This window comes from Mesoplodon mirus (assembly GCF_964341445.2).
Source record: "Mesoplodon mirus genome assembly, chromosome: 3".
Classification (NCBI taxonomy): Eukaryota; Metazoa; Chordata; class Mammalia; order Artiodactyla; family Ziphiidae; genus Mesoplodon; species Mesoplodon mirus.
This window is the reverse complement of record NC_138978.1, coordinates 112,647,751-112,669,259: the sequence shown is the minus strand read 5'-3', so window position 1 is coordinate 112,669,259 and position 21,509 is coordinate 112,647,751. Positions and strand designations below refer to the sequence as shown.

The following is a 21,509-nucleotide window of genomic DNA, read 5'->3' as shown; positions in this document are numbered from 1 at the left end:
CCTCCTTTCCCGCCTTGACTCTGGTGGGTCGTTGCTAATAGTGCCAGAACTCAGGGCTTCCCTGGTGGTGCAGTGGTTGAGAATCTGCCTGCCAATGCAGGGGACATGGTTTCGAGCCCTGGTCTGGGAGAATCCCACGTGCCGCGGAGCAACTGGGCCCGTGAGCCACAACTACTGAGCCTGTGCATCTGGAGCCTGTGCTCTGCAACGGGAGGCCGCGATAGTGAGAGGCCTGAGCACCGCGATGAAGAGTGGACCCCACTCGCAGCAACTGGAGAAAGCCCTCGCACAGAAATGAAGACCCAACACAGCCAAAAATAAATAAATAAAAAATAGTGCCAGAGCTCATTTACTGATTTCCTTATCTTATTTGCTTTTTTTTTTTTTTTTTTTTTTTACGGTACGCGGGCCTCGCACTCACTGTTGTGGCCTCTCCCATTGCGGAGCACAGGCTCCGGACGCACAGGCTCAGCAGCCATGGCTCAGGGGCCTAGTCACTCCGCGGCATGTGGGATCTTCCCGGACCGGGGCACGAACCTGTGTCCCCTGCATCGGCAGGCAGACTCTCAACCACTGCGCCACCAGGGAAGCCCCTTATTTGCTTTTAATGATGGCTTTCCCCTGGAATGTTATGCTCACACAAACTTTTTTATTATTTCAGCTCTTTTCTTACAAATAGCAAGCCCACTTGTACCCATACCTGATCACATTCCCCACTCTCCTGCCAGGGAAGTAACCATTATTCTGGTTATAGTCTTCTACCATATACTGTGTATTATGTATTCATAAATAATATATAGTATTGTTTGGAAAACATTTAAATATACAGAAATGGTATACTTGATAGTTCCTTCTGCAATTAGTTTTTTTTACCATCTTTTTATTTTTAAGACTTATCTCTATTGACATATATGAATACAGTCTTTTCAATTGCTGTATTGTGTTTCATTTTACAAATATATCATACATTATTCATCCATTCCTCTATGGGTGGGCATTTAGGTTGTTTCCGATTTTTAGCTATTATCAACATCTTACAATGGGATATTCTTAGCTGATCTCCTTGTCCTATGCCAGTTTTACTAACCTTTCAAGATCCTGCTCTCATCCCAGCTCCTTCATGAAAGCCTTCCCTGAATCCTGCAGCCCGCAGCAGCAATGTCTCAGCCCTCAAAACTAGCTTGTGCATCATGCGTCTTTAGTAACAGTCCATTGTGCGGGGCACAGCGCTACTCAAAGTAAGGCGCTTAAGAAATATTTGCTAAATGACTGACTGACTGACTGCATGAATGAATGAATGAATGAAGGGTGCAACACAACCCAGTTGATGGCTCTGTTCATTTTAAATGGACTTTGGCGTCTTGGCCCTTTACCTTCTTTGACAGCACTGGTCCCTCTCTACCGCATTCCTCTTGCTGGCCGGGAGTGTGTGGATGGACGTGTGGGTGTGTGGGGGCGAAACCTATCTCACTGGATGATGTCTGTCGCTCCGGCAAGTTCAGGATCTCGACAACCCTAGTGATTCAAGTTCAGGGTCCTAACACCCACCCCTTCGGCTGAGGTCGGGCCCCGAGAGACGCTCCAGCGCCGATCGAGTTAAGGCGCGTCGGGACCCGGCGCGGGTTGGCGAGGCTGGAAGGGGTGTCTGAGGACTCATAGTAGATCCCTCCGCGCTCAGCCCGGGCCGGCGCTTCTTCCTGCGGGAAACCCCTGGGTGCTGAAGGCGGCGGGGCCTGGCCGCGGCGACAGCGGGGCGGGGTTTGCGGTGGGAGGAGGAGGCCGAGGCGGAAGGACACACGAGGTTGCTTCGCTGCACACCCAAGAAAGTTTCAGCCAAACTTCGGGCGGCGGCTGAGGCGGCGGCCCAAGAACGGCGGACTTGGGGTGCAGGGAGTGGAGGCACGGAAGCCCGAGCTTCGGGGCGCAGCGCTAGGCCGTGAGCGGCAGAAGCAGGAGGAGAGGAGGAAAAGTGGGGGCTCCTCTGTCGGGACCCCCTCCCCATGTGGATCTGCCCAGGCGGCGGCGGAGGAGGAGGAGGCGACCGAGAAGATGCCCGCCCTGCGCCCCGCTCCGCTGTGGGCGCTGCTGGCACTGTGGCTGTGCCGCGCGACCCCCGCGCGTGGTGAGTATCGGGGCGTGGGGTGCTGTCCCCTGCGCCCCGGCCCACGCCCCTCCGGCCCGGCCGGCCACCTGGGGCGACCCTCCCCACCCTTCAGTCCTCCACTCTGCGAGAAGGCCGGGCTCGCGGTCGGCGTGGAGTGAGGCCACTTAGTTCCTAAAGTTTGGACATCATCGCCCCCCTCCCTGGGCGCGCCCCCTCCCCCGCGCTCCTCGCCGCCTCCTGCTCCCCGCTGCCGGTGGCCGCACGCACGCCTCCTCGGCCGGAGGCGGGCAGCAAGTCTCAGAAACTCCCTTTCTGGAGCACTTGAGTTCGGGGAGTTGGGCAGTTTTGCCCACTCGCTCCGCGTTTCCTGGGGTCGAGGGAGAGCCAAGGGCTGGCTGCCCGGGACAACCATCGCCGGCCGCGGAGCGCAGATGGGCTGAGCGGAGGAATGCCAGATCCTGGCGTGGAGCGAGCGGGGGCAGGGCCTCCAAGGCCAACGGCTTACACCTTCACAGCCAGACTTAGCTTTGCTAAGAGGAGGCCCACAGTCTGAGTGGGTGGGTTTGGTTTGGATGGGGACAGGGTTTTGCGGCGCGCCTGAGTTCTGACACTCTGAATCCACGGTCCCCATGAATCCGGTGTAAAGTTTTGCTCGAGTCTTTGAAAGGTGGAGGCAGGAGCAGTAGGAAAACTGGTGTGGCTGCATGCTGAGCCACATGATTTAAAAATCTCCACTGCTGTTATTCTTTCCGAGGCGCAGAGCTCGGGCGCTGTTTCAGAGTCTGTGTCCAGCCCCAGGAATGTGGTGTGACGATCACCAACTCCTCCAACCTGGCAGCAGCTTTTGCTGTTCTTTTGGCATGGTTGGAGGTGGGGCGGGGAGGGTGAGGAACAGTGGATACGTTAATTCAAAGTGGTGCCTTCGAAAGCTTCTTTATGGTTGGATATTTGCAACAGTCTTTCTGAACACGGTTGGATCAAGGAAAGGAAATCGAATCATATCTTACCCATCCCACCCACACTTTTATATTGCAGATTTCTTCAGACTGTTCAGTGGAAAGAGCTTGGGCTTTGGAGCTCTGCTCTTTAATCCTGGGTTCAAATCCAGCTCTGTTGTATGAACTCACCAATAAAATAGGAATGAAATTACCCAGCTAATAGGATTAATTAAGAGAATGTATATTAAACCCATGGCAGTCAAAAGGTATTCAGAAAGTCCTTTCAGGGCAGGGCTGTGTTTTATTTTATTTATTTTTTGAGCTCTCTGCTTCCAGTGGGATGGTGGCTTGTGCATGTTTGTTGAGCTGAAAGGGGCCCCTTCTTTTCCTAGCCTAATCTGAAGGAAGATTTTTATCCTTACCAAGAAAACTAGTACATGATCTATGTCTCTTTGCAAAGAGAAAGTTATGAATATGAGCTTCAGTAAACTTTGCTCTTTGTTCATTGTTAACAGACAGTCGACATGCCAATCACAGATGTTTAAAAGACATCAAGGTTATTTATCACAGTGCTGGATTGTTCAACACCAACCAGATCCTTCTTGGAAAGTTCAAATTCCATACACCTCTGGGTCCCTCAGAATTTCCGAAGTGGGCTAGGATGCTGTGTGATGATGAACCAAAGCTCTTGTTTCAGAAGCGTTTAACAAAACACATATGATAGTATTTTTGCCTTTCCTTTTTCTTTGAGTGAAAGCTCTAGTATAAGTGTAAATTTAGGATAGAGAGGAGTATAAACAATGGGCTAGTCTGGGGTTATAATCCTTGGTCTACCATTAGCTTGTTTTAGTAAATAATTTAATCTTCATGGTCTGTTGTCTCATCTATGGAAGAGAGCCAAAGAGATCACTTACTTTAGAGAGTTGGAGGGAATAATAAATATGTTTGCAAAGCGATTTGCTAAATTAAGTGTTTAATGATGAGACTGATGTCAGAAATAGGATTACTCTGACACACAAGGTTTCTCTCATTCTAGGACCTATACTCCTGCACTGATGAGGTATTGCTCTTACTAGCTAGCTTTTAGGTGGACAAGTCGAGTGTTAGCGTTAGCTCAAAGGACAGGATTTAGGTATTTTGATTTTTAGACAGGTGTTCTTCAGATGCTAAACTACACAAAAATAGAAGAGATTAAAAAACCTGTTATTTGGTACAAATCTTGAATCTTTTCAGAGTCTAGCAGTGAAAGCTTCTTGAATCTTCTCAATTTATTATCATTGTGTTTTGCCAAGGTACCAATTATAACACACCCTTCCAAACTTTTGAGTGTTCCTGTATTTGGCTAGTGGCCAATTGTTAATTTAAACATCGCTGAGTTCCTAAGGCCAGGAGCTGTCAACCCATCTGTCTGATTGTCTAAACAGCTATCAAAGACCACCCCTTGCTCCTTGTTTTCTTTTGCTTTGCAATGGGAAGTGACTCCCTGGTTTTGCTGCCTGCTAGATGATTTCTCAGTTGAATTCTTCTCTTGCTTTTAAAAAAATCACAAATTGTTTTTTCTTTCAGATGGAGATAAAACTTACCCTAAAACTGTTTTCCTTTTTCTTCTTGTTCTCTCTGTATTGTTATTATTTCTTTTTGGGGAGGAGGGATGAAGGAGAGTGTTTCGTTTTTTGGTTTTTTTTTTTAGTCTCTCTTTTCTTTTTCCTGATTTTTTGATTTAAAGAAATATTTGCCACATCTTTTTGGCATCTCCCTGTGCCATTCCCACTCTACTGCCTCTTCTGTGGGCTTCTTATAGCATAGAGGAGTAACTTTCAGTTCACCTGAACTATAGTTGCTGACTTCAGGACCCTTAGAAAATGTTTAAATTCGGTGGGATATGCTTGGATGCTTCAGACCAGCCTTACAATACATTTTAAAAATATCACACCCGCAGAAATTCTATTTTGCCCACAAAATTTGCATTGATCTAGTTCCCACTCTCCGATGCCATTCCTAGTGGTCTTCCTCCTTACCCTGTCCACTGCAGTAGAACAAAACTCCACATCCTGGCTGCATCAAAATCAGCTGGGGTGCTTTTGGTACAGTAGATCTGAGATTCTGTATTTTTCAAGGTTTATGGGTGATTCTGATACAGTAACTTGGTTGGAACTCAATGATATTTCATTATTCTGCCTTCAGGTGTGTATATGGGGTCTTTCCTTTTTAATTTTAATAATTTCCAGAATGGACTGAACCTTAATCAGCCATTCCAGTATTTAACCCTTCTGACTCCCAAAGATTTTTAAAATTGCCAGCATAAAAGCTATAGAGTATAATACTATTTCTTCTTGTTCATCTGGGCACAATGGGTCTACACTGTCTCTTTAGGAGGGCTTCATATATTTGCAGAATATTATTATAAACTGCCTCCTCCCTTTCTTCTCTCTTATCTCTTTTTCTTCAAGCTTCATTCATATGTATCATTTTTGGACAGTTTGTCTATTGGTCCTTAATGGTTTTAGAGCGAAAAATTCTAAGCCATGATTTGAATGAGAATATAATCAGAGATTTTACATTATACTGTGTGTACAGTGCTTATTTAAGTGCTTCTTTTCTTGACATCTCTGTCTGGATGCCACAACTTGAACCTTTTATTTTACTCCCACCCTTTCCTTATTCTCCTTCTCTCTTCTTTCCTTTCTCTGCAAATGACTTGAAACCAAAGGGTTTTCTTTTCCTCTACTTTTCTTTCTTATCAGGCTACCATATGCATTATATTTTGGGCAGATTACTGGACTAGAAGCCAGAAGACCAGAATTCTCCTTCAGGTCAGTTATTAATTAGTCTTGTGCTGTTGCTGGAGGGGCACTGCTTTGGTCCTCCGTTTGCTCAGGCACTTTGTTCATAATCACTGAGCCAAGACTAGAGTCGAGACTAGAATTTCTCTCTTCTGGTCCTCAGTCTAGTGCCTCCTTGTCCATTCTCCACACCACTTCCATCTCTTGTACAAATGAGCTCATGTACACAAAAATACTTAGAACTTCCTCAAGTGCTTATTGTTAATGTGTGCCTCTTGAGGAAAAGAATTGTGTCTTTTCAGTTGTGTTTATTCTAATGCCCCCCCCTTGTACCTAGTATGATGCCTTGGCATCTAATTGGCACTCAATAAATATTTGTTTAATTGAACAATTACTTTTAGTCATTTCCTTATTCTGGACTACTGTGGTACTTCAAGTCAGTTTTTTTAAAGACAGTATTTGCAAGAGTTATTGTTTACCTTACATTTGGGGGAGAAACCAAATTTTTCCCTTCCCCAGATGTTTTATTTAAACTTGCCATTTTGAATTTCCCTCTTTGTGTGTGTGTGTGTGTGTGTGTGTGTGTGTGTGTAGTTTCTTCTCTCTCTCTTTCTTTCTTTCTTTTTTTTTCTGATCACTTCTGCAATTCATAAAGGTCACTTTTACTTTGGAATTTAACCTCAAAGGTGCTGACATCCACCCCCAGGCTCTCACTTGAGTTGCTTCTACTGCTTCCTGTATTACTATATTACTATGGCAGCAATTTCTTTTATTTTGTCCAGAGTTGCCACACCTTACTGTAATTTGGACATTTTGGCGATTCTTGGAATATAGTGTTTTTAAAATTAGAATTAAGAAAATTTTTTTATTTTATATTGGAGTGTAGTTGATTAACAATGATGTGTTAGTTGGCAGGTGTACAGCAAAGTGATTCAGTTAAACCCATCCAAGTATCCTTTCTTTTTCAGATTCTTTTCCCATTTAGGTTATTACAGAATATTGAGCTGAGTTCCCTGTGCTATACAGTAGGCCCTTGTGGGTTATCTATTTTAAATATAGTAGTGTGTACATGTCAATCCCAAACTTAGAATTAACTAAGTTTGTTTAGATGATTATTTTGAGTTTTTTTTCATCCTGAGCTGGATGTTGCAAACTTGTACTCGACTGAGAGGATATTTACATTAAGCGTATTTGTTTTTTCCCACCAAGAGGGTTCCCTTGAAAACCACCACCACTGACGAGAAACTCTAACAGTGAGACATGATAAATACATTTTTGAGAGAAGCATAGAGTGTGAGCTATCTCCAAAATGAGATTTGTTCCTTGAGGGCAGGGACCATGTCACACACATCCCTTCTCTGACCTGTGCCCAGCATGCAGAGTCAGCTGGGCAGCAGGTCCTGGTTAGAGCACCTGTGACTCCTGCTCTGCCCTCCCCAGCTTTGGGACATTCTGGAAGAGAGCAATGGTGAGTCAGGGGTGTGTCCTTATACTCCTTTCTCCTTTGAAGAGAAAAGATCAGTTGAAGGCTGACCCCACCTACAGACTTTTATGCTATCTCTTTTTATTAATTAATGGGTAGCTGAAATTTTCCTCTTTATTGACTTATGTATCGGGAGGAACTTTAAAAAGTTCACCTAGGCCTAACTTTCCCGTGCTGATTCTGATCCTCTTACAACATCCTGGTTAAGATGTAGCCTACCTTTTTTCTCCTTGAACACCTTTTGTGATAGACAGCTCCCTGCCTTCGGAGGCAGATGAGTCTAGATTTGGACAGCTGTGATTCTTAGAAAGATCTTTTTATATTCAGCTGTAATCTGCCTCCTTATGACGTGCCCCCATTGGCATTCTTCTCAGGCATTTGTCTCAAAGAGTCCTGAGCCCTTTGTGGGTGACAGGGATCCAAAGGTACCCTTTACTGAACTGACACCCACCCCTCCATAGAAGGAGTTAAACTCAGTGAGGAGCATGAAGATGATCCTGTCTGGGGTGATTGTTTGGGTTAATCACCTTAGCCCTATGTATTTTATACTTCCCTGCCCAGAGGGGCGCTTGTGGGAGGGAAGCATTTGTTGAGCAGTGTTTCCCTAACCTCTCTTATAATAGGAATACCTGGGGTCTTCTCCTGGAGATTCTGGTTCAGTGAGTATGGAATAGTGTCTGGGAATTTGTATATTTAAGAAATAGCCAGGTAATTCTTATACTAGAGAAGTTTTGGAATCACTGCAGAGTGAACTTAGGGAAGCCAAGGGCTTTTTGTTTTGTTTTTGTTTGTTTGTTTATTCTTTGATAGTGCTAGAGGTGGGTTGCTTTGACTGCGTCCTGTGGTCATTTTCTTCCCCTGCTTCTTACGGAATGCCTAGCTCACCAGGGAGAAGGAAGCTGCTCTGGTGTCCCCATAAGGCTAGTAAAGTTGTTTTGTTGTAAAAAAAAAAAAAAAAAAGTTTTTTTGTGATCTATCCAGTCTTAGGACTGCCATGTGTGTGTCTTGTATGACTTTGGTGGAAGCCTCCTTATCCCTCCATCAGAATATTACCTGAGATACCAGAAAACTTAAAAGTTCCACAGACTTTCTGGTGTCCATTAAGGAATTCTGTCCTCAGCCCTTGTGAATGATGCTGTCTTTGAGGATGTCTGTTTTGTTAACCTATGAACACATATCTGGTGCAGGGATTTCCCTCAGATATGTTAGTGCAAAAAGAAATAAAGGTAACTCATTTCAGGCAGTACTGCTTTGTGGGGGGGGGAGGTGTCTGGGCTGCTGCAGCGAATGAAATAAGGAAGGGAGAATAAAGGAGGAATGGAGGACCTCTTGAGCAGAACTGAGCAGTCTGCAAGAAGGGGCCCAGGAGTGCTCCTCTGACAAAGACACTTGGTCTTGCTGTTCTTGATAGGAAGAAGGAAGTGGCTTCAGATCTGAAAGGATATGCTCATGGCCTCTGGATGGGACAAACAGCAGTGTTCGTTGGCAGTGGTAGGAAGTTGGCTGTAGGTCTGTTCTTTCTTTTCTCCTCTCCTTTTTGAAGGGAGGACCAGCTTTGTGGCAGAAAATACATTGTGACTTTAAAAAGAATAGTAAAGCCAAGAAGGCGGGATGAAAAGCCATAGTTAGGAATGAGCAAAGCAAAGCAATTATTGTATTAATTTACTTATATATGTAAATATATGTTTCTATATAATACTCTAGTAGGATACCTAGCTATATTGGCTCTAAGATTTAATTACCTGTGTAGCTCTCCTGTTAGGGTGTGTTAGGGAGGACTGTGGTGTGTTGTCATCCTTAATTTGTGTGTTTTCCTTAGTATCATGTGGCAGGGAGTACAGGGTATTTTACTTTTCTAGCAGTGTGGGAATCACTGACCAAATGGAAGATAGAGTCCTGCCCCCAAGGAGCTGACATCATCAGGGAGACAAGACAGATGAGCACACAAAATTAGGAACATGAAGTACAGTTATTTAGTAACTTATCTACACTCTCTGAGAGCAGTTTCCTGTAGTCAGGGTGACTAAGAGCTGTAGGGTCTGAGGGAGGAAACTCTAGGACCACCAGAGAACGGCGACCCCCAGCTCACCCCTGCTGGGCTTCTCTGCTGTTCTCCTCTTTCTCTGTTGGAATTCAGAAGTATCAAAACTTGACTTGGGGAAAAGACAAAGACCCCTTGTTTGGTGGGGTTGTAAATATAAATTTGGCACCTGCTGTGGTGTCTTAGTGGGTTTGTGGCAAGAGAGAGGGCTGTGTTCTCAGTCTTGGATGCTGACTGAGCCTGATCTAGGACAAGTTAAGGTGGAAGGGGCTCCTTTGGAAGATCGAGTTCTCAGTGGCAGTAGCTGAAGGAACTTCTCATCACAGTCAGGCAATGACTGAGGTGTAGTGTGGACACACCCCGAGTTGCTCAGATGGCATTGATTAATCATGCTAACATCTCCCTCACCCTCTTGTGCTTGTCTTGACAAAACCCTGTCCTACTAGCCCCTCAAAGTTTGGGGTTTACTGGATGATTGGACAAACTCTTGGGGGGTCATTTTACTGTCCCTTGCCACTCTTGAACTGCAGGCAGGTTACCATGTTCCAGTTCTGCTGCCCTTGCTCTCCTAGTCAGGCGGTGAGGGGCATGTGTCTCTCTTCCCAGTGAACTGGAGCACCTTCTCCAGAGGCCTCTAGGGCAGTTTCTGGTCTTCAAGTCAGTTCCTTCTGCAGGATATTGGCAGTGACTCTGATTCTTTGAATGCCTCAGCCAAACATCGTGCCAAGGTGGACTCATCATCTCACAAAGACAGGTTGGATCTGTGGGTGTTGCAGAACCTGTTTCTGGGTTAAGGGTAGCGCTCCCACCCTCATATATTTATTCATATGAAGAAAGCGTGTGTGTATTTTGTGAGGTAAGGAAAACATGATGATAATATTTTGATTGGAGTCAGATATTGTCTCCCTAATAGTCTGTTGTCTTTTAACAAATAGTATCCCTTTAAAATACAGTTTTGCTTGCGGACTAAAGTGTTGTACAAGAAGCTGTGGTTACTTTCTAAAGTATATTACCTTGTTCAGAGGCAGGTGCCTTTTAAAATTGTTGTTTGCTTCTTTTTCATCTCTTTTTACTCTCACCTCTCTTTTGTGAGGAGATTCTGGGAGGATTTTAAGCCTCAAAGATTAAATAGCCTATTTTAACTAGTACCTAACAGGGAGAGGTTGCTGTGTTGGCATACTTATCCAACATTCAAATAAGAAAAATTGAGAACTATTTATACACTAATATGTTCTGTTGAGTTTATGAATATGAATAGTAAGAAAACTAGATAGTGCTAATTTGTTAACTTCTCTAAATGGTTAATGTGGTATGCTGCAAAGAAACTTTTGTTTAATTCTCTGCTTTCACATGCTTTTGTTTGTCTCTAAAGTGTGGAGACTCATTGAAGTTTGAGTACATCTATGTTTTGATTATTACTTTTTACTATGTTTTCTTTGCAGAGAATATGCCTTTATTTATTTGCTATATCTTTTAAAATTGGAAACATGAAGGATATTTACTTTATTACAACATCTAAAGCACTTTCTAATCTTTATGAGGATTATTAGAGAAAAAAACATATTTGTAACCATGCAAGTTTTGGATGTTACTATATAAAGTAAGTAACAATATGTCAGGGCTCCTGTGACATAAACTTTCTAAGATATTTAAGGAAAATGGTTGTAACTGAAAACAAACATTGTTACATTATAAGGTAGGGTTGCATAGCAACAGAATTATTCCTTATGTTTACATGTAATTAACTCATATTTATACTTTGTTGATTTTCTCTGGCACCTTTATAAGATTTTTTGGGGTTTTTTTTTTTTTTTTTCCTTCGGTACGCGGGCCTCTCACTGTTGTGGCCTCTCCCGTTGCGGAGCACAGGCTCCGGACGCGCAGGCTCAGCGGCCATGGCTCACGGACCCAGCCGCTCCGCGGCATGTGGGATCTTCCCGGACCAGGGCACGAACCCGCGTCTCCTGCATCGGCAGGCGGACTCTCAAACACTGCGCCACCAGGGACGCCCTTTGGTGGTGGTGGTGGGGGGCATTTAAAGTAATTACATTTAAAGGTAGTTAAGGACCTTTGAAAAGTCTAGAAAAGTGTAAGAAAAATCCACAGTCTTAACCACTGTTAATATTTTGGTGTACATCATTTGGTCTTTTTATCTACTCTTAGTTTTAAAAATTGTATATTTATAATGTATACACAATTTTCTGTTCTGCCTTTCTTTGGTGATTTCTCCTTTGCTTTGGTTGTATATTTGGCTCCATCTTTTTTTTTTTTTCTATATAAATGACACTGATCTTCTTTATACAAAAATTTCCCTCTTTAGGATTTTTCCATTAAGCTAGATTTCCAGAAGAGAAATGACTATCTCAAAGAGAGTGATTTTTAAAAATTGGGAAATAGAATTTTTTAAACAGAAAAACATAAGAGAAAATTAAAATCTCCAATAATCCTATCACCTCCAATCAAAACCCACACTTACTATTTTGTTACATTTCATACAGTTTTGTTTCTGTGTCTCTTACTATAATTAGGACTTTAACATATTACAGTTTTATTATATACTTCTGCACCACTTAAAATATTGTGAACATTTTCCCTTATATAAATATTTCTTTCTTTCTTTTATTTTTTTCTTTCTTCCTTTTCATTGAGTATAGTTGATTTACAATATTGTGTTAGTTTCTGGTGTACAACAAAGTGATTCAAAAAATATATATATATATATAAAATTTTTTTTCAGATTCTTTTCCATTATAGTTTATTACAAGATATTGAATATACTTCTTGTGTATAAATATTTTTTAAGAACATGGTTTTAAAGGCTGCATATTGTTCTATCTGAAGATTCTATTATATTTTATTTAAACTGAAGTCTATTCTTAGTTTCCAATTTTCATAATTTGTAAATAATGCTGTGATGAACATTCTTATATATAAATCTTGATAGGAATATTTATTTTCTTAAAATAAATTCCAAGAAGTCAAATTATTGTATTAAAGAGTATGGGTCTTTGTGTGGCTTTTGATACACACTGCCAAGTTTCCTTCCATATAGTTTGACCAAATTATACTTCTATCAGCAGAATATGAGACTCTCAGTGTTTCCAGCCATTGTCAACACTGGTTTTTATTTTTACAACTCTTTACCAATTGGATAAGTAGTAAATGCTACCTCATCTTAATTGGTCTCTCTGCTTACAGTGATGTTGAATGTTTTTCATATGGTCAGTGGCCATTTGTACTGCCTTTTCTTTTTATTTATTTATTTTGATATATTGTGTCTTTTATTCATCAAGGTATTTAGTTTTTGGTTACTGATTTAAAATATTTCTTTAAATATTAAAGGTATTATCTCTTTGTCTAAAATGTGTCAAAACATGTATGGACACATTAAACTACATAATATCAAATTGCTACCAATATTGATATCAAAAATTTATTTGATAGTTTAAAAAAATCCTTTGATTTCTAATGTGCTTGGTCAATTTTCTATGTATTTGTTATCTGGTATTTTCTGTAATTACTTTAAAATTCTAATCTGACTGTATCATAAATCAACAAGCTGTCAGTTGTATGTGCCCAGAAAATGCACATTTACTTTAATACCTTATAAAAAGATACTGGGAAAAAACCAGTGTATTCTGGAGCCTGATATGTGATTTTGGGTGGGTAGAGGGTAATCTGCTTCTGTGTTGTCTTCTGAGATATCCAAGATCTTGGAAGTGTGTAACATCCCATTAGGCAGGGCTAATATGCACTATTAAATCTGACATTTTGGCCTAATTGATAATTGTGCAATGGTCTAGCCAGTCAGTTTGGTCGGCCAACAGGATGACTAAGATTCCTTCCCCTCTCCCTTTACCAAATTGATTAGTTGTGGGACAGAACTGACTGAATCAACCTGTTGTTTTGGCACCCCACGAACACCACCTGTTTCTTAGCTTTCTCCCTCCAGCCTCCCACTGCCCTAGTGCAGTGCTGTGTGCACAGTGGGTAGGAGATCAGTGTTGTTGCTGAAGAATGTTGCAGTAAAGAGGAGTAGATTTGCTTTTTTTTTTTTCCAAGCTTGTATGTTCTTAAGGCATCCTGCTGCTTTTGGCATAAGAGTTCCAGCTGAACTGCTCTATGTGGCAGCCCTGTAGGTCTTAAGTGTTTGATTCAGAGTAATTTCAGGCAATATTAATGCTTTCTTAAGTATCATTGGAATTTACTGGGCTGTTTGTTTGCCAGCTATTACCATATTTAGCATGAGGAGACCTGGGGAACAAGGACATTTCTGACCAACCAAAGAAGGATACCTCTCTGAAAGATTGCAACTTTTTTTTTTTTTTTTTTTTTAAGGTGTGGTTAAGAGAAAGCCAGTTAGAGTGAGATTCCAGTTTGTGTCCCCTGGTCTTTGCCCCAGCCACAAAATTAACTTACGGATGGGAAAAGAGGCTTGATAGTGAAGCTCTTTCTCACCCTGAAGTCTAATACTGTTTCTGGGAGGAAATTAAAGAATTCATACGCCTGGACTGTGCACTGAGAGGCTTAATCAGCAGGTGAAGTTGCTGATTAAAAACATAGGTCAATGGATGTTTATTCTCATCTTTCCTCTTGAAGGCTTATTACTTTTCTCCTTTGTCATGATCTGAATTTATTTTGGCCCAATCCTTTTCTCCATCCTACTTTTGGGATTATCAGCCTTCCCTCTATGGCTTAAAATTTCTCTGCCTCAGTTTTTCCATTTTAAAGATGAAGATAGTATTTGAAAGGACCACTCGATACAATTAATATAAAACGTAAAACAACCCTAACATTTACATAGCAATGCGGAGTTTACAGAACACTCTTACACAATTGCCTCCTTTAATCTTTACAAAATCTTGGTTGAAACTGAGCCTCTGAGGGGTTAGTTGGCTTGTATACCATTGTTTAGCCCTAGATAATAAGTAACAGAGCTGGGACTTAAATTTGTGGTTTGACGTTTAAAACCTCAGCTTTTTAAAAAAAATTGCTTAATTCTTACTATGTGTCAGTCCTTCTCCTAGGGGCTTTACATATATTTCCTTATTTAATTCGCGTGGCTATCCTTTGGGGTAGACAGTAATTAGCTGTATTACAGGTAAGGAAATAGGAGCTTAGATTCGCAGCTTTGGGTGTTGGGGCCAATCATGTGGTTAGTGAGGGATGGAGCCAGGATTCAGACCTCTGGCTCTAGGGCTTCTGCAGTCAGCCATGGCACTTTCTGTACATTCACACGATTACCCCACACAACAACCCTTTGAGATGGGGAGTAGGGGAAACTGAGACCTGTAACATGCTCAGGATAATGCAGTTAGTAAGTGGCAGGTTTGGAATTGATTGATTGATTGACTGATTGATTTGGTCTATTTGTTTCCATAACCCTTACTCATTCTAGTACACTGAAAATGCATGTTTTTCATCATAGGTTCTCTGAATGTAGGAGCCAGCTATTAGGAATCATTTGTACCTTCTGAATAAATGGGATGATTTTAGTTGACTAATGGCGTTGGGCTTCTCTCAGTTGATTTCTGTCATCAGGACAAGCAGACTGAATTTGGGTTGAGAAGAGGGGAGTTCCCATTAAGGATGTCTTTAAGCCAGAATGGGCCACAGCTATGAGCTCCTCAGAAGCCTGCTCTCAAGAGCAATGGCCCAACTCCTAAGGGCTCTGCTTGGGGACATTTCTGTTTGTGTTTTTTTTATTTGTTTGTTTTTTGCGGTACGCGGGCCTCTCCCCGTTGCGGCCTCTCCCCGTTGTGGCCTCTCTCGCTGCGGAGCACAGGCTCCGGATGCGCAGGCTCAGCGGCCATGGCTCACGGGCCCAGCCGCTGCGCGGCATGTGGGATCTTCCCGGACTGGGGCACGAACCCGCCTCCCCTGCATCGGCAGACGGACTTGCAACCACTGCGCCACCAGGGAAGCCCTCTGTTTGTGTTTTGAGAGACTTCTCTTTGAGAAGGAGTTGTCAGCTTAGAGTGAGAAAGGGTGGGGATACACAGGGCTCTTAACTGACTAGCCCTGTGTCCCTGTTTCTTAAGCACTCTATGCTTAAATTTCATTATTTATAAAATGAAGGTAATAGCATGTAATTGCTAGGGTTGTTATGAGGATTAAATAAGTTAATCAGTGTTATATTTGTAGTGTGGTGCCTGGCACATGGTAAGAGTGCAGTGAATAGTAGTTATTGTTGGTGGTGGTATTTTATGTTGCAGTTGAGACTGGCTTTTTGTTGCTTTCACTTTTCTTTAATCAAAAGTGGATGAGTGATTCAGATCCTTGGTGAGAAGTAGGAGCTTCATGTTTGCAGCATGTAGGTTGTTCACTGGCTTCCCATGAACCTGTAAATATTTAAGGGTATTATATTTGAGTCTGTTCCCTTAATGGGGTGTATCTTCAATTTGGAGAATTTGTCTGCTATACAAATTGTATTGATAGGTATTAAATCATTTCCCCCTTATTTATTCACCAGACATTTGTGGTTGGATTATGTTTAGTACGGAAACTATGATTTTTCTGAGGTGTAGCTTTGAGGACAATATCAGGTCCAACACTCTTGTTCCCCCCTTTCCTATGATATGATAAACATCATCATGTGCCATCTAGTGTCACCATGCATTTGATGTTTTATAATTAGCCTTATGGCACTTAATGGAATCTCTTTGGAATAATAGAAATACCTCATGATCTGTTATTACACCTTTAGGGGCTCCTGGAGATTTTGGGATCTCGGGCTGGGAACCACCCATCTAGTCCATCCTTGTTTTACAGATGAGGAAAGCAAAGCCCAAGTGACTGGCCAGAGGGCCCAGAGCTAGGTCAAGGTTGGGGCCAGAATCCAAGCTCTCGTTTTCTAGTCAAGTGATCTCTCCTCTATACTCCTTAGTCGAATGATATATCAGTATGTTGACCCTCTGATTTTTGAAATCTGAAAAGGGAACAGTGAAGGAGTGGGAAGGGTGGGGGAGGGGAGAAGTGTTGCTATATTGTAAATGTCAGTGACAGCAGAGAAAATATTTGCCTGTGAGACCCTGCCTGTCCCTTTGGACTTCTTTGTAGTGGTTAAGACAACCCAGCAGGACTGGAGTCGTTAGTGATTCAGAATTGGATTAGCCAGGACTGGTGGAGTAACTTTCTCAGAAAAGGGTTTCATATTTTAACATTTGTTTCCCATGACAGTTTACTTATTCTCAAGTTTTGGCAGCCTTGAACAAATGGTTGTCAGGTTTTTTGTTTTGTTTTGTTTTAAGACAAAACTCCAAATTTTATTTTGCCAATTTAGTAAACTGTATTCTACCTACCACTCCCTTCTGCTCCCTCTGTAATTATTTCTAAGACTTTGTTTTTCAGTTGTGGGAGTACTATGAAAGGTTTTCTTTTATGGTCTGAGATATTTATAATTATGTGTAAGCACACTGAAAATGTAAGTGGTGCATATGTTAACTCAGATACCCTTAAAACACTTAAAATATTTCCCAGTAATTTAAATCATCCTGCAAAGGCAGCTGCAGCCACTTACAGTAAAAGAGAGGAGGTATATACTAAGGGTAGCAGCATTTGAATGTAATTAATGTAGATAAATGTGAATGTCACTTTGGAGGAACTGTATTTGCATGAAAGCTGACCGGGGCATGCTTCTTTATTAATAGAGTGAACGAAACAGACAAAAAACTCTATCCTCGTGGAGCTTATAAGAAGTAACAATAGCTTCCATATACTGAGGGTTTATTACGTGACAGATGCCTGGGGAAAAAGTGCTTTATGTGTTTGCTTTAGTCCTCACAGTAGGTGTTATAATTCTTACTTACTGAAAGATTAAGGCATGGTCATCCAGGTCACCCAGTTAGTGATAAAGACCAGGAGCTGGTATAGACCAGGAGCTGGAACCCCCCTTGCCTGACTCCAGAGCTCACACATTTACCCACTATTAAGTGATGCCTTTGTCATTTGGTGGAGTCCTGTAGCCCTACAGAGAGTGTAACTTTGGATTTAGTAATATTTTCTGTATTAAATTGACTTAAGTTTTACACTTCTTAACATCTTACTTCTGAATGAACATTTACATAATGTGGAAATTATTTAAATGTCAAAATTCCATTTTGACGAGTTGCAGTTCTTTCTAAGTCGCTTTGAAAATGGGAGGGATGGATTTATATTTGTTGTAATCCAAGGAAAGTTGTTTAGCATTTCTCTCTCTATTACTTCTTGATCTTAAAAGAAATTCTTTAGTAGATTAAGACTAGGAATGAATGTGTAGCTTTTTTAAAAGAATAAAAAACATTTTGAAAGTCTGAAAATGGCAATCCAGAGTCCTATTTGTGCCAGCCTTTTAAATTGCAGATAGCTTTTCTTGACTGTGTGCTTGCATTCTTATTGTATCTTTCTGAAAGGGATATAAAAGACCATGTAAAATGATTGGAATGCCTCAGCATATGAAAGTGGACATAGCCAATACTAAAACTGCCCAGGACTAACCTATCTAGGCCTGGGAACTTTGAAATTAACTGTGTGTAGCACTTCTACACATAGTGTTACAGAAAAAGCATGGGGATAACCTTGGCTTTTCTTCTTTTCTGTGAACATTTTCCTTATTATCTCCTTTGTCACTGAAAATTGATGGTCATCAATACTAATAGATGAGAGAAGTATGTTTGACATCAACAGAATCCCAGATAATCCCTTCTGTTTTAAAATACAGTCTAAACATGCATGATCAGACATGTGGGTCCTTTCAGACATACTGGACTTTCTCCTTCAGGTTTAGTTGTGTTCAGCTGCCAGTTGAATGGTGAAGGAGAGAATGCCCAGGGATATGAAGCATAATGAGAGATAAATGACAGTAAAGGCTGATTATTTATGACTTTAAATACCCTTCCAAATACATTTTGATGTTTACTTTAGCATAGCTGGTGAGTTTTGGAACCAGCTAGGCCTGGCTCCGATTCTTGGCTAAGGGTATTGGGCAAGCCACTTAGCTTCTTTAAGTCTCAATTCCCTGATTTATATAATTGTAATAATAGTAATACCTAACTTGCAGGATTGTTTGTAAATATTGGAAACTGCATACTTAACTGTATGGTTCTGGGCACAGAATAGGCGCTCAAGTGCAGGGGGCCCCAAAGTTTAAACTTCATTAGTCTCATGGCAATTCCTCCTTTGGAAGATGTAGTCTGGGAATACTTGTCTCTGGACTGCTTGTTTTAATATCTTTTAATGATTCCCTTTAGACTCTGCTCCATTGCCAAGGCAGGATTATGGATCACCTAAAGAACAGACTAAAGCACTATCATTTTAGTAATTTGAAGTTTGCAGGATTAATTGTGTGTAAGTTAGAAGCCTTTCTAACACTTCTGTCTGCTCAGTTTGCAGCAACTTGCACCTATCACCTCAGAAGCAGTTGGTTCATAGAAAAAAATTATTTAGTACTTCAAATCAAAGCTGGAGAACTCTTTCAATAAGGAGGATCTACTTGGTTGGCTTATTTGTTTCCATCTTTCACCCCTGAGTCTTCATGGAAATCAGCTTTGAAATGTTAGAAGCAGTTGGCTTTCAGCATTGGGAAAGCTTATCTAATCAGGCATGTGAAGTGGCCTATGTCAGATTTCTGTGCCAGAGAAGGCTAGGGGAGGTTGAGGAGATTATCGCTCTTGCTTGTAATTCCTGAGCATTTTTGAGACACTAGGAGAGCAGTGGGGAAATATTTAAGTAATGGTTGAAGTTGGTTACACCAGCCTAACACACATAATACCTCCCATCCCCATTTAGGCTGGTCTCATAATATAGATGTATGTGATCTAATTTGAGTCATGTAATAGTTTATCATTTGGGGGCTAGATGGTGAAGTTTTTCTGTTTCACAGAATTTTGGACTGGGAATTTTACATACAATAATATTTTACATTAAATAATGCTTCCTGGTTTATAATCACTTTTATAAACATGATCTTATTTGAGCCACAAATGAAATTTGCTAAGGAAGGAGGGCTGGTGATATTTTAGTTTTACAGGTGAGAACAGTAAGTCTCAAATAGCATAAAGGAATTCCTCTAGATTGCATGGTGAGTATATGGCAAAGCCATGATTAGAATCCAGGTCTAATTTCTGGGGCAGTTCTTGTTTCATTATATCACATTGCTTGCTCCATAATGTCCCTAAATCTGCGTTCTGTTCCCCATGATTTGAAAGGATTCTCTTTCCTTTTGTTTGATTAGTTGTGTCAGTTAGAGCATGACAGTAATGAAGCAGAGGTTGAGGAGTCTTTCTCTAGATGGGTAAGTTAGCTTTTCTTAAAGCTGTTCTGTGCCTGCAGTAACCAATTGTCCCTGCTGCTGTTGATCCAAAGTGAAATAGGCTGGAGAGTGTGGCTGACTCACCTTAACCCATCACAACTTCCACATGTTCTGCCAATGGGTCCATAATGTTGTGTTCATTTACAAGTATTTTATGTGTTCTGGTGTCTGTTTCTTAGTATTTTTTCCCAGCTGTTTTTACTGTCTCAAGCCTTAGTTCTTCCTGAGTGGCCTGAAGTGACTTTGCTATTCCTTAAAGTTTCTCTTAAGTCTCTCAAGAGCATGCAGCATGGGCTACCCCTTAATGTAATTTTATTTCATAGCTCTTGGCATTTCTCTCCTTAATCATCATAGCCTTAAACTTAAACAGAATATAAATTGTTTATTCAGATAGGCATGTCAAGTTTTGCACTGTCACTTATGTAAGTGCACTTTAGCATTTCTTCTTTCCTTTTGATCAAAATGAGGAAATAGAAAATGTTTTGTTATGGTAGTTTTACGCATACACCCACAAGGAAATGCATAGCTAGCTTCTGTGGGAACTGTAACTGATACATTTTAGGGAAGAAAATGCATGATAGCTAAAATTTTAACTCTGCCAAATGGTCATGGGGAAAGAAAGAAAAATGATGAAATTCACATATTGCACTTCAGTTTAGCTTACTAATTCTGAGGCTAAAAACATATGAGCCTGTGGCTTGTTACATCTATTTGTATATGAAAGTATGCTGGCCTTTCCACAAGAGTGCATTTCAAAAGTTGTGCTTCTCATTCAGTGGAGCCATCTCAACAAGTGTTCTTTCAGGTGTACAGTGTAGGAAATCTTACTGCAAAGAGTGGCCAATTAGTTGAAGGTTTGACACCTCAGTATCAACAGACTGCCAAATGGACCATTTTGTCTGCTCTAGCAGTCCAGTTGGACATTTGGCCATGCCCTGTGGTCAGCTGAGAGCTTCCTCCATAAAGGTCACTGTCATCTAGCCGCATCGGGGGTGGGGCTGCACCTCTCTCACTAGGAAGAATTTGGCAATTCTATGTCATGAGAGCTGGGATTCCCCGTGTTCCGTCAACCTGAGGGGAGCTTTGATAGCAGGATTGTTATTGTTCCTGAGGCACATAGATTATCCAAAGTGCATATCATTTGTTGATAGAAAATTGGGAATTGATTATATTTTTTTATTCATGCCAGGTTGAAATTAATAGACTTGTTATAGGCACTGTAGTAAAGAAGTATTTATGGTATTTAAATTTCAAATTTGATAATTTGGATTTTTGAATTAAACAAACATCCCTACTTTAAGAGTGTGCGTGTGTGCGTGTGTGCGTGTGTGTGTTGGGAGGAGGACGGATAAACATTGAAACTGTTTTAAAAAATTTTTTTATGATAGTGCCTATTCTCAGTTGGCACCAGAGAATAACTATCCAGAGTGTTGTTCACTTCTAGTGAAAAGATTTAGGGAAGTTGTAACTGGTTTAATAACCATCTGTGGAGTGACATAGATCGACACACCCAATTACACAAGACCTGAGTCTGAGAACTGTTGATGTGCAATCATCCCGTCAGCATCTGCTCATCATTATCAACAACAATAATGGCTCAGCTATTTCTTTGGGGCCACATGAAAAGACAGTGCACCCATAGCTAAGGGCAAGTCAGACCTAACAAAAACATAGCTCTCCCTGACCCCTTGCTCTCAAACTACGGTTTTCTGAGGTTTTGAAATAGTTCACTTTATTTCTTGTTTGTCATTAGTTTTCCTTTTTAGATACTGTGTCTTTCCAGCTCAAATTTTTGCCGGAACCAGGAAGGGCAATGTACTATGGGTCATTTTTCTAACCCATTTCTTTGTCATAACTGTTCATGTCCATGGC

General features: G+C 41.3%; 1 protein-coding gene across 2 annotated transcripts in view; it reads left to right on the top strand.

The window, feature by feature from the left end:
* Window positions 1–1,779: 1,779 nt before the first annotated feature.
* NOTCH2 (notch receptor 2) overlaps window positions 1,780–21,509 on the top strand; it is a 191,339-nt gene continuing 171,609 nt past the window's right edge. Inside the window, exon 1 of one of the 2 annotated variants that reach the window (XM_082615948.1) lies at window positions 1,780–2,122. In XM_082615948.1, the coding sequence (XP_082472074.1) occupies window positions 2,050–2,122 (73 nt within the window). In that variant the 5' untranslated portion in view covers window positions 1,780–2,049. The remainder of the gene's footprint in view (window positions 2,123–21,509) is intronic. The other variant, XM_082615947.1, reaches the window with a different exon arrangement.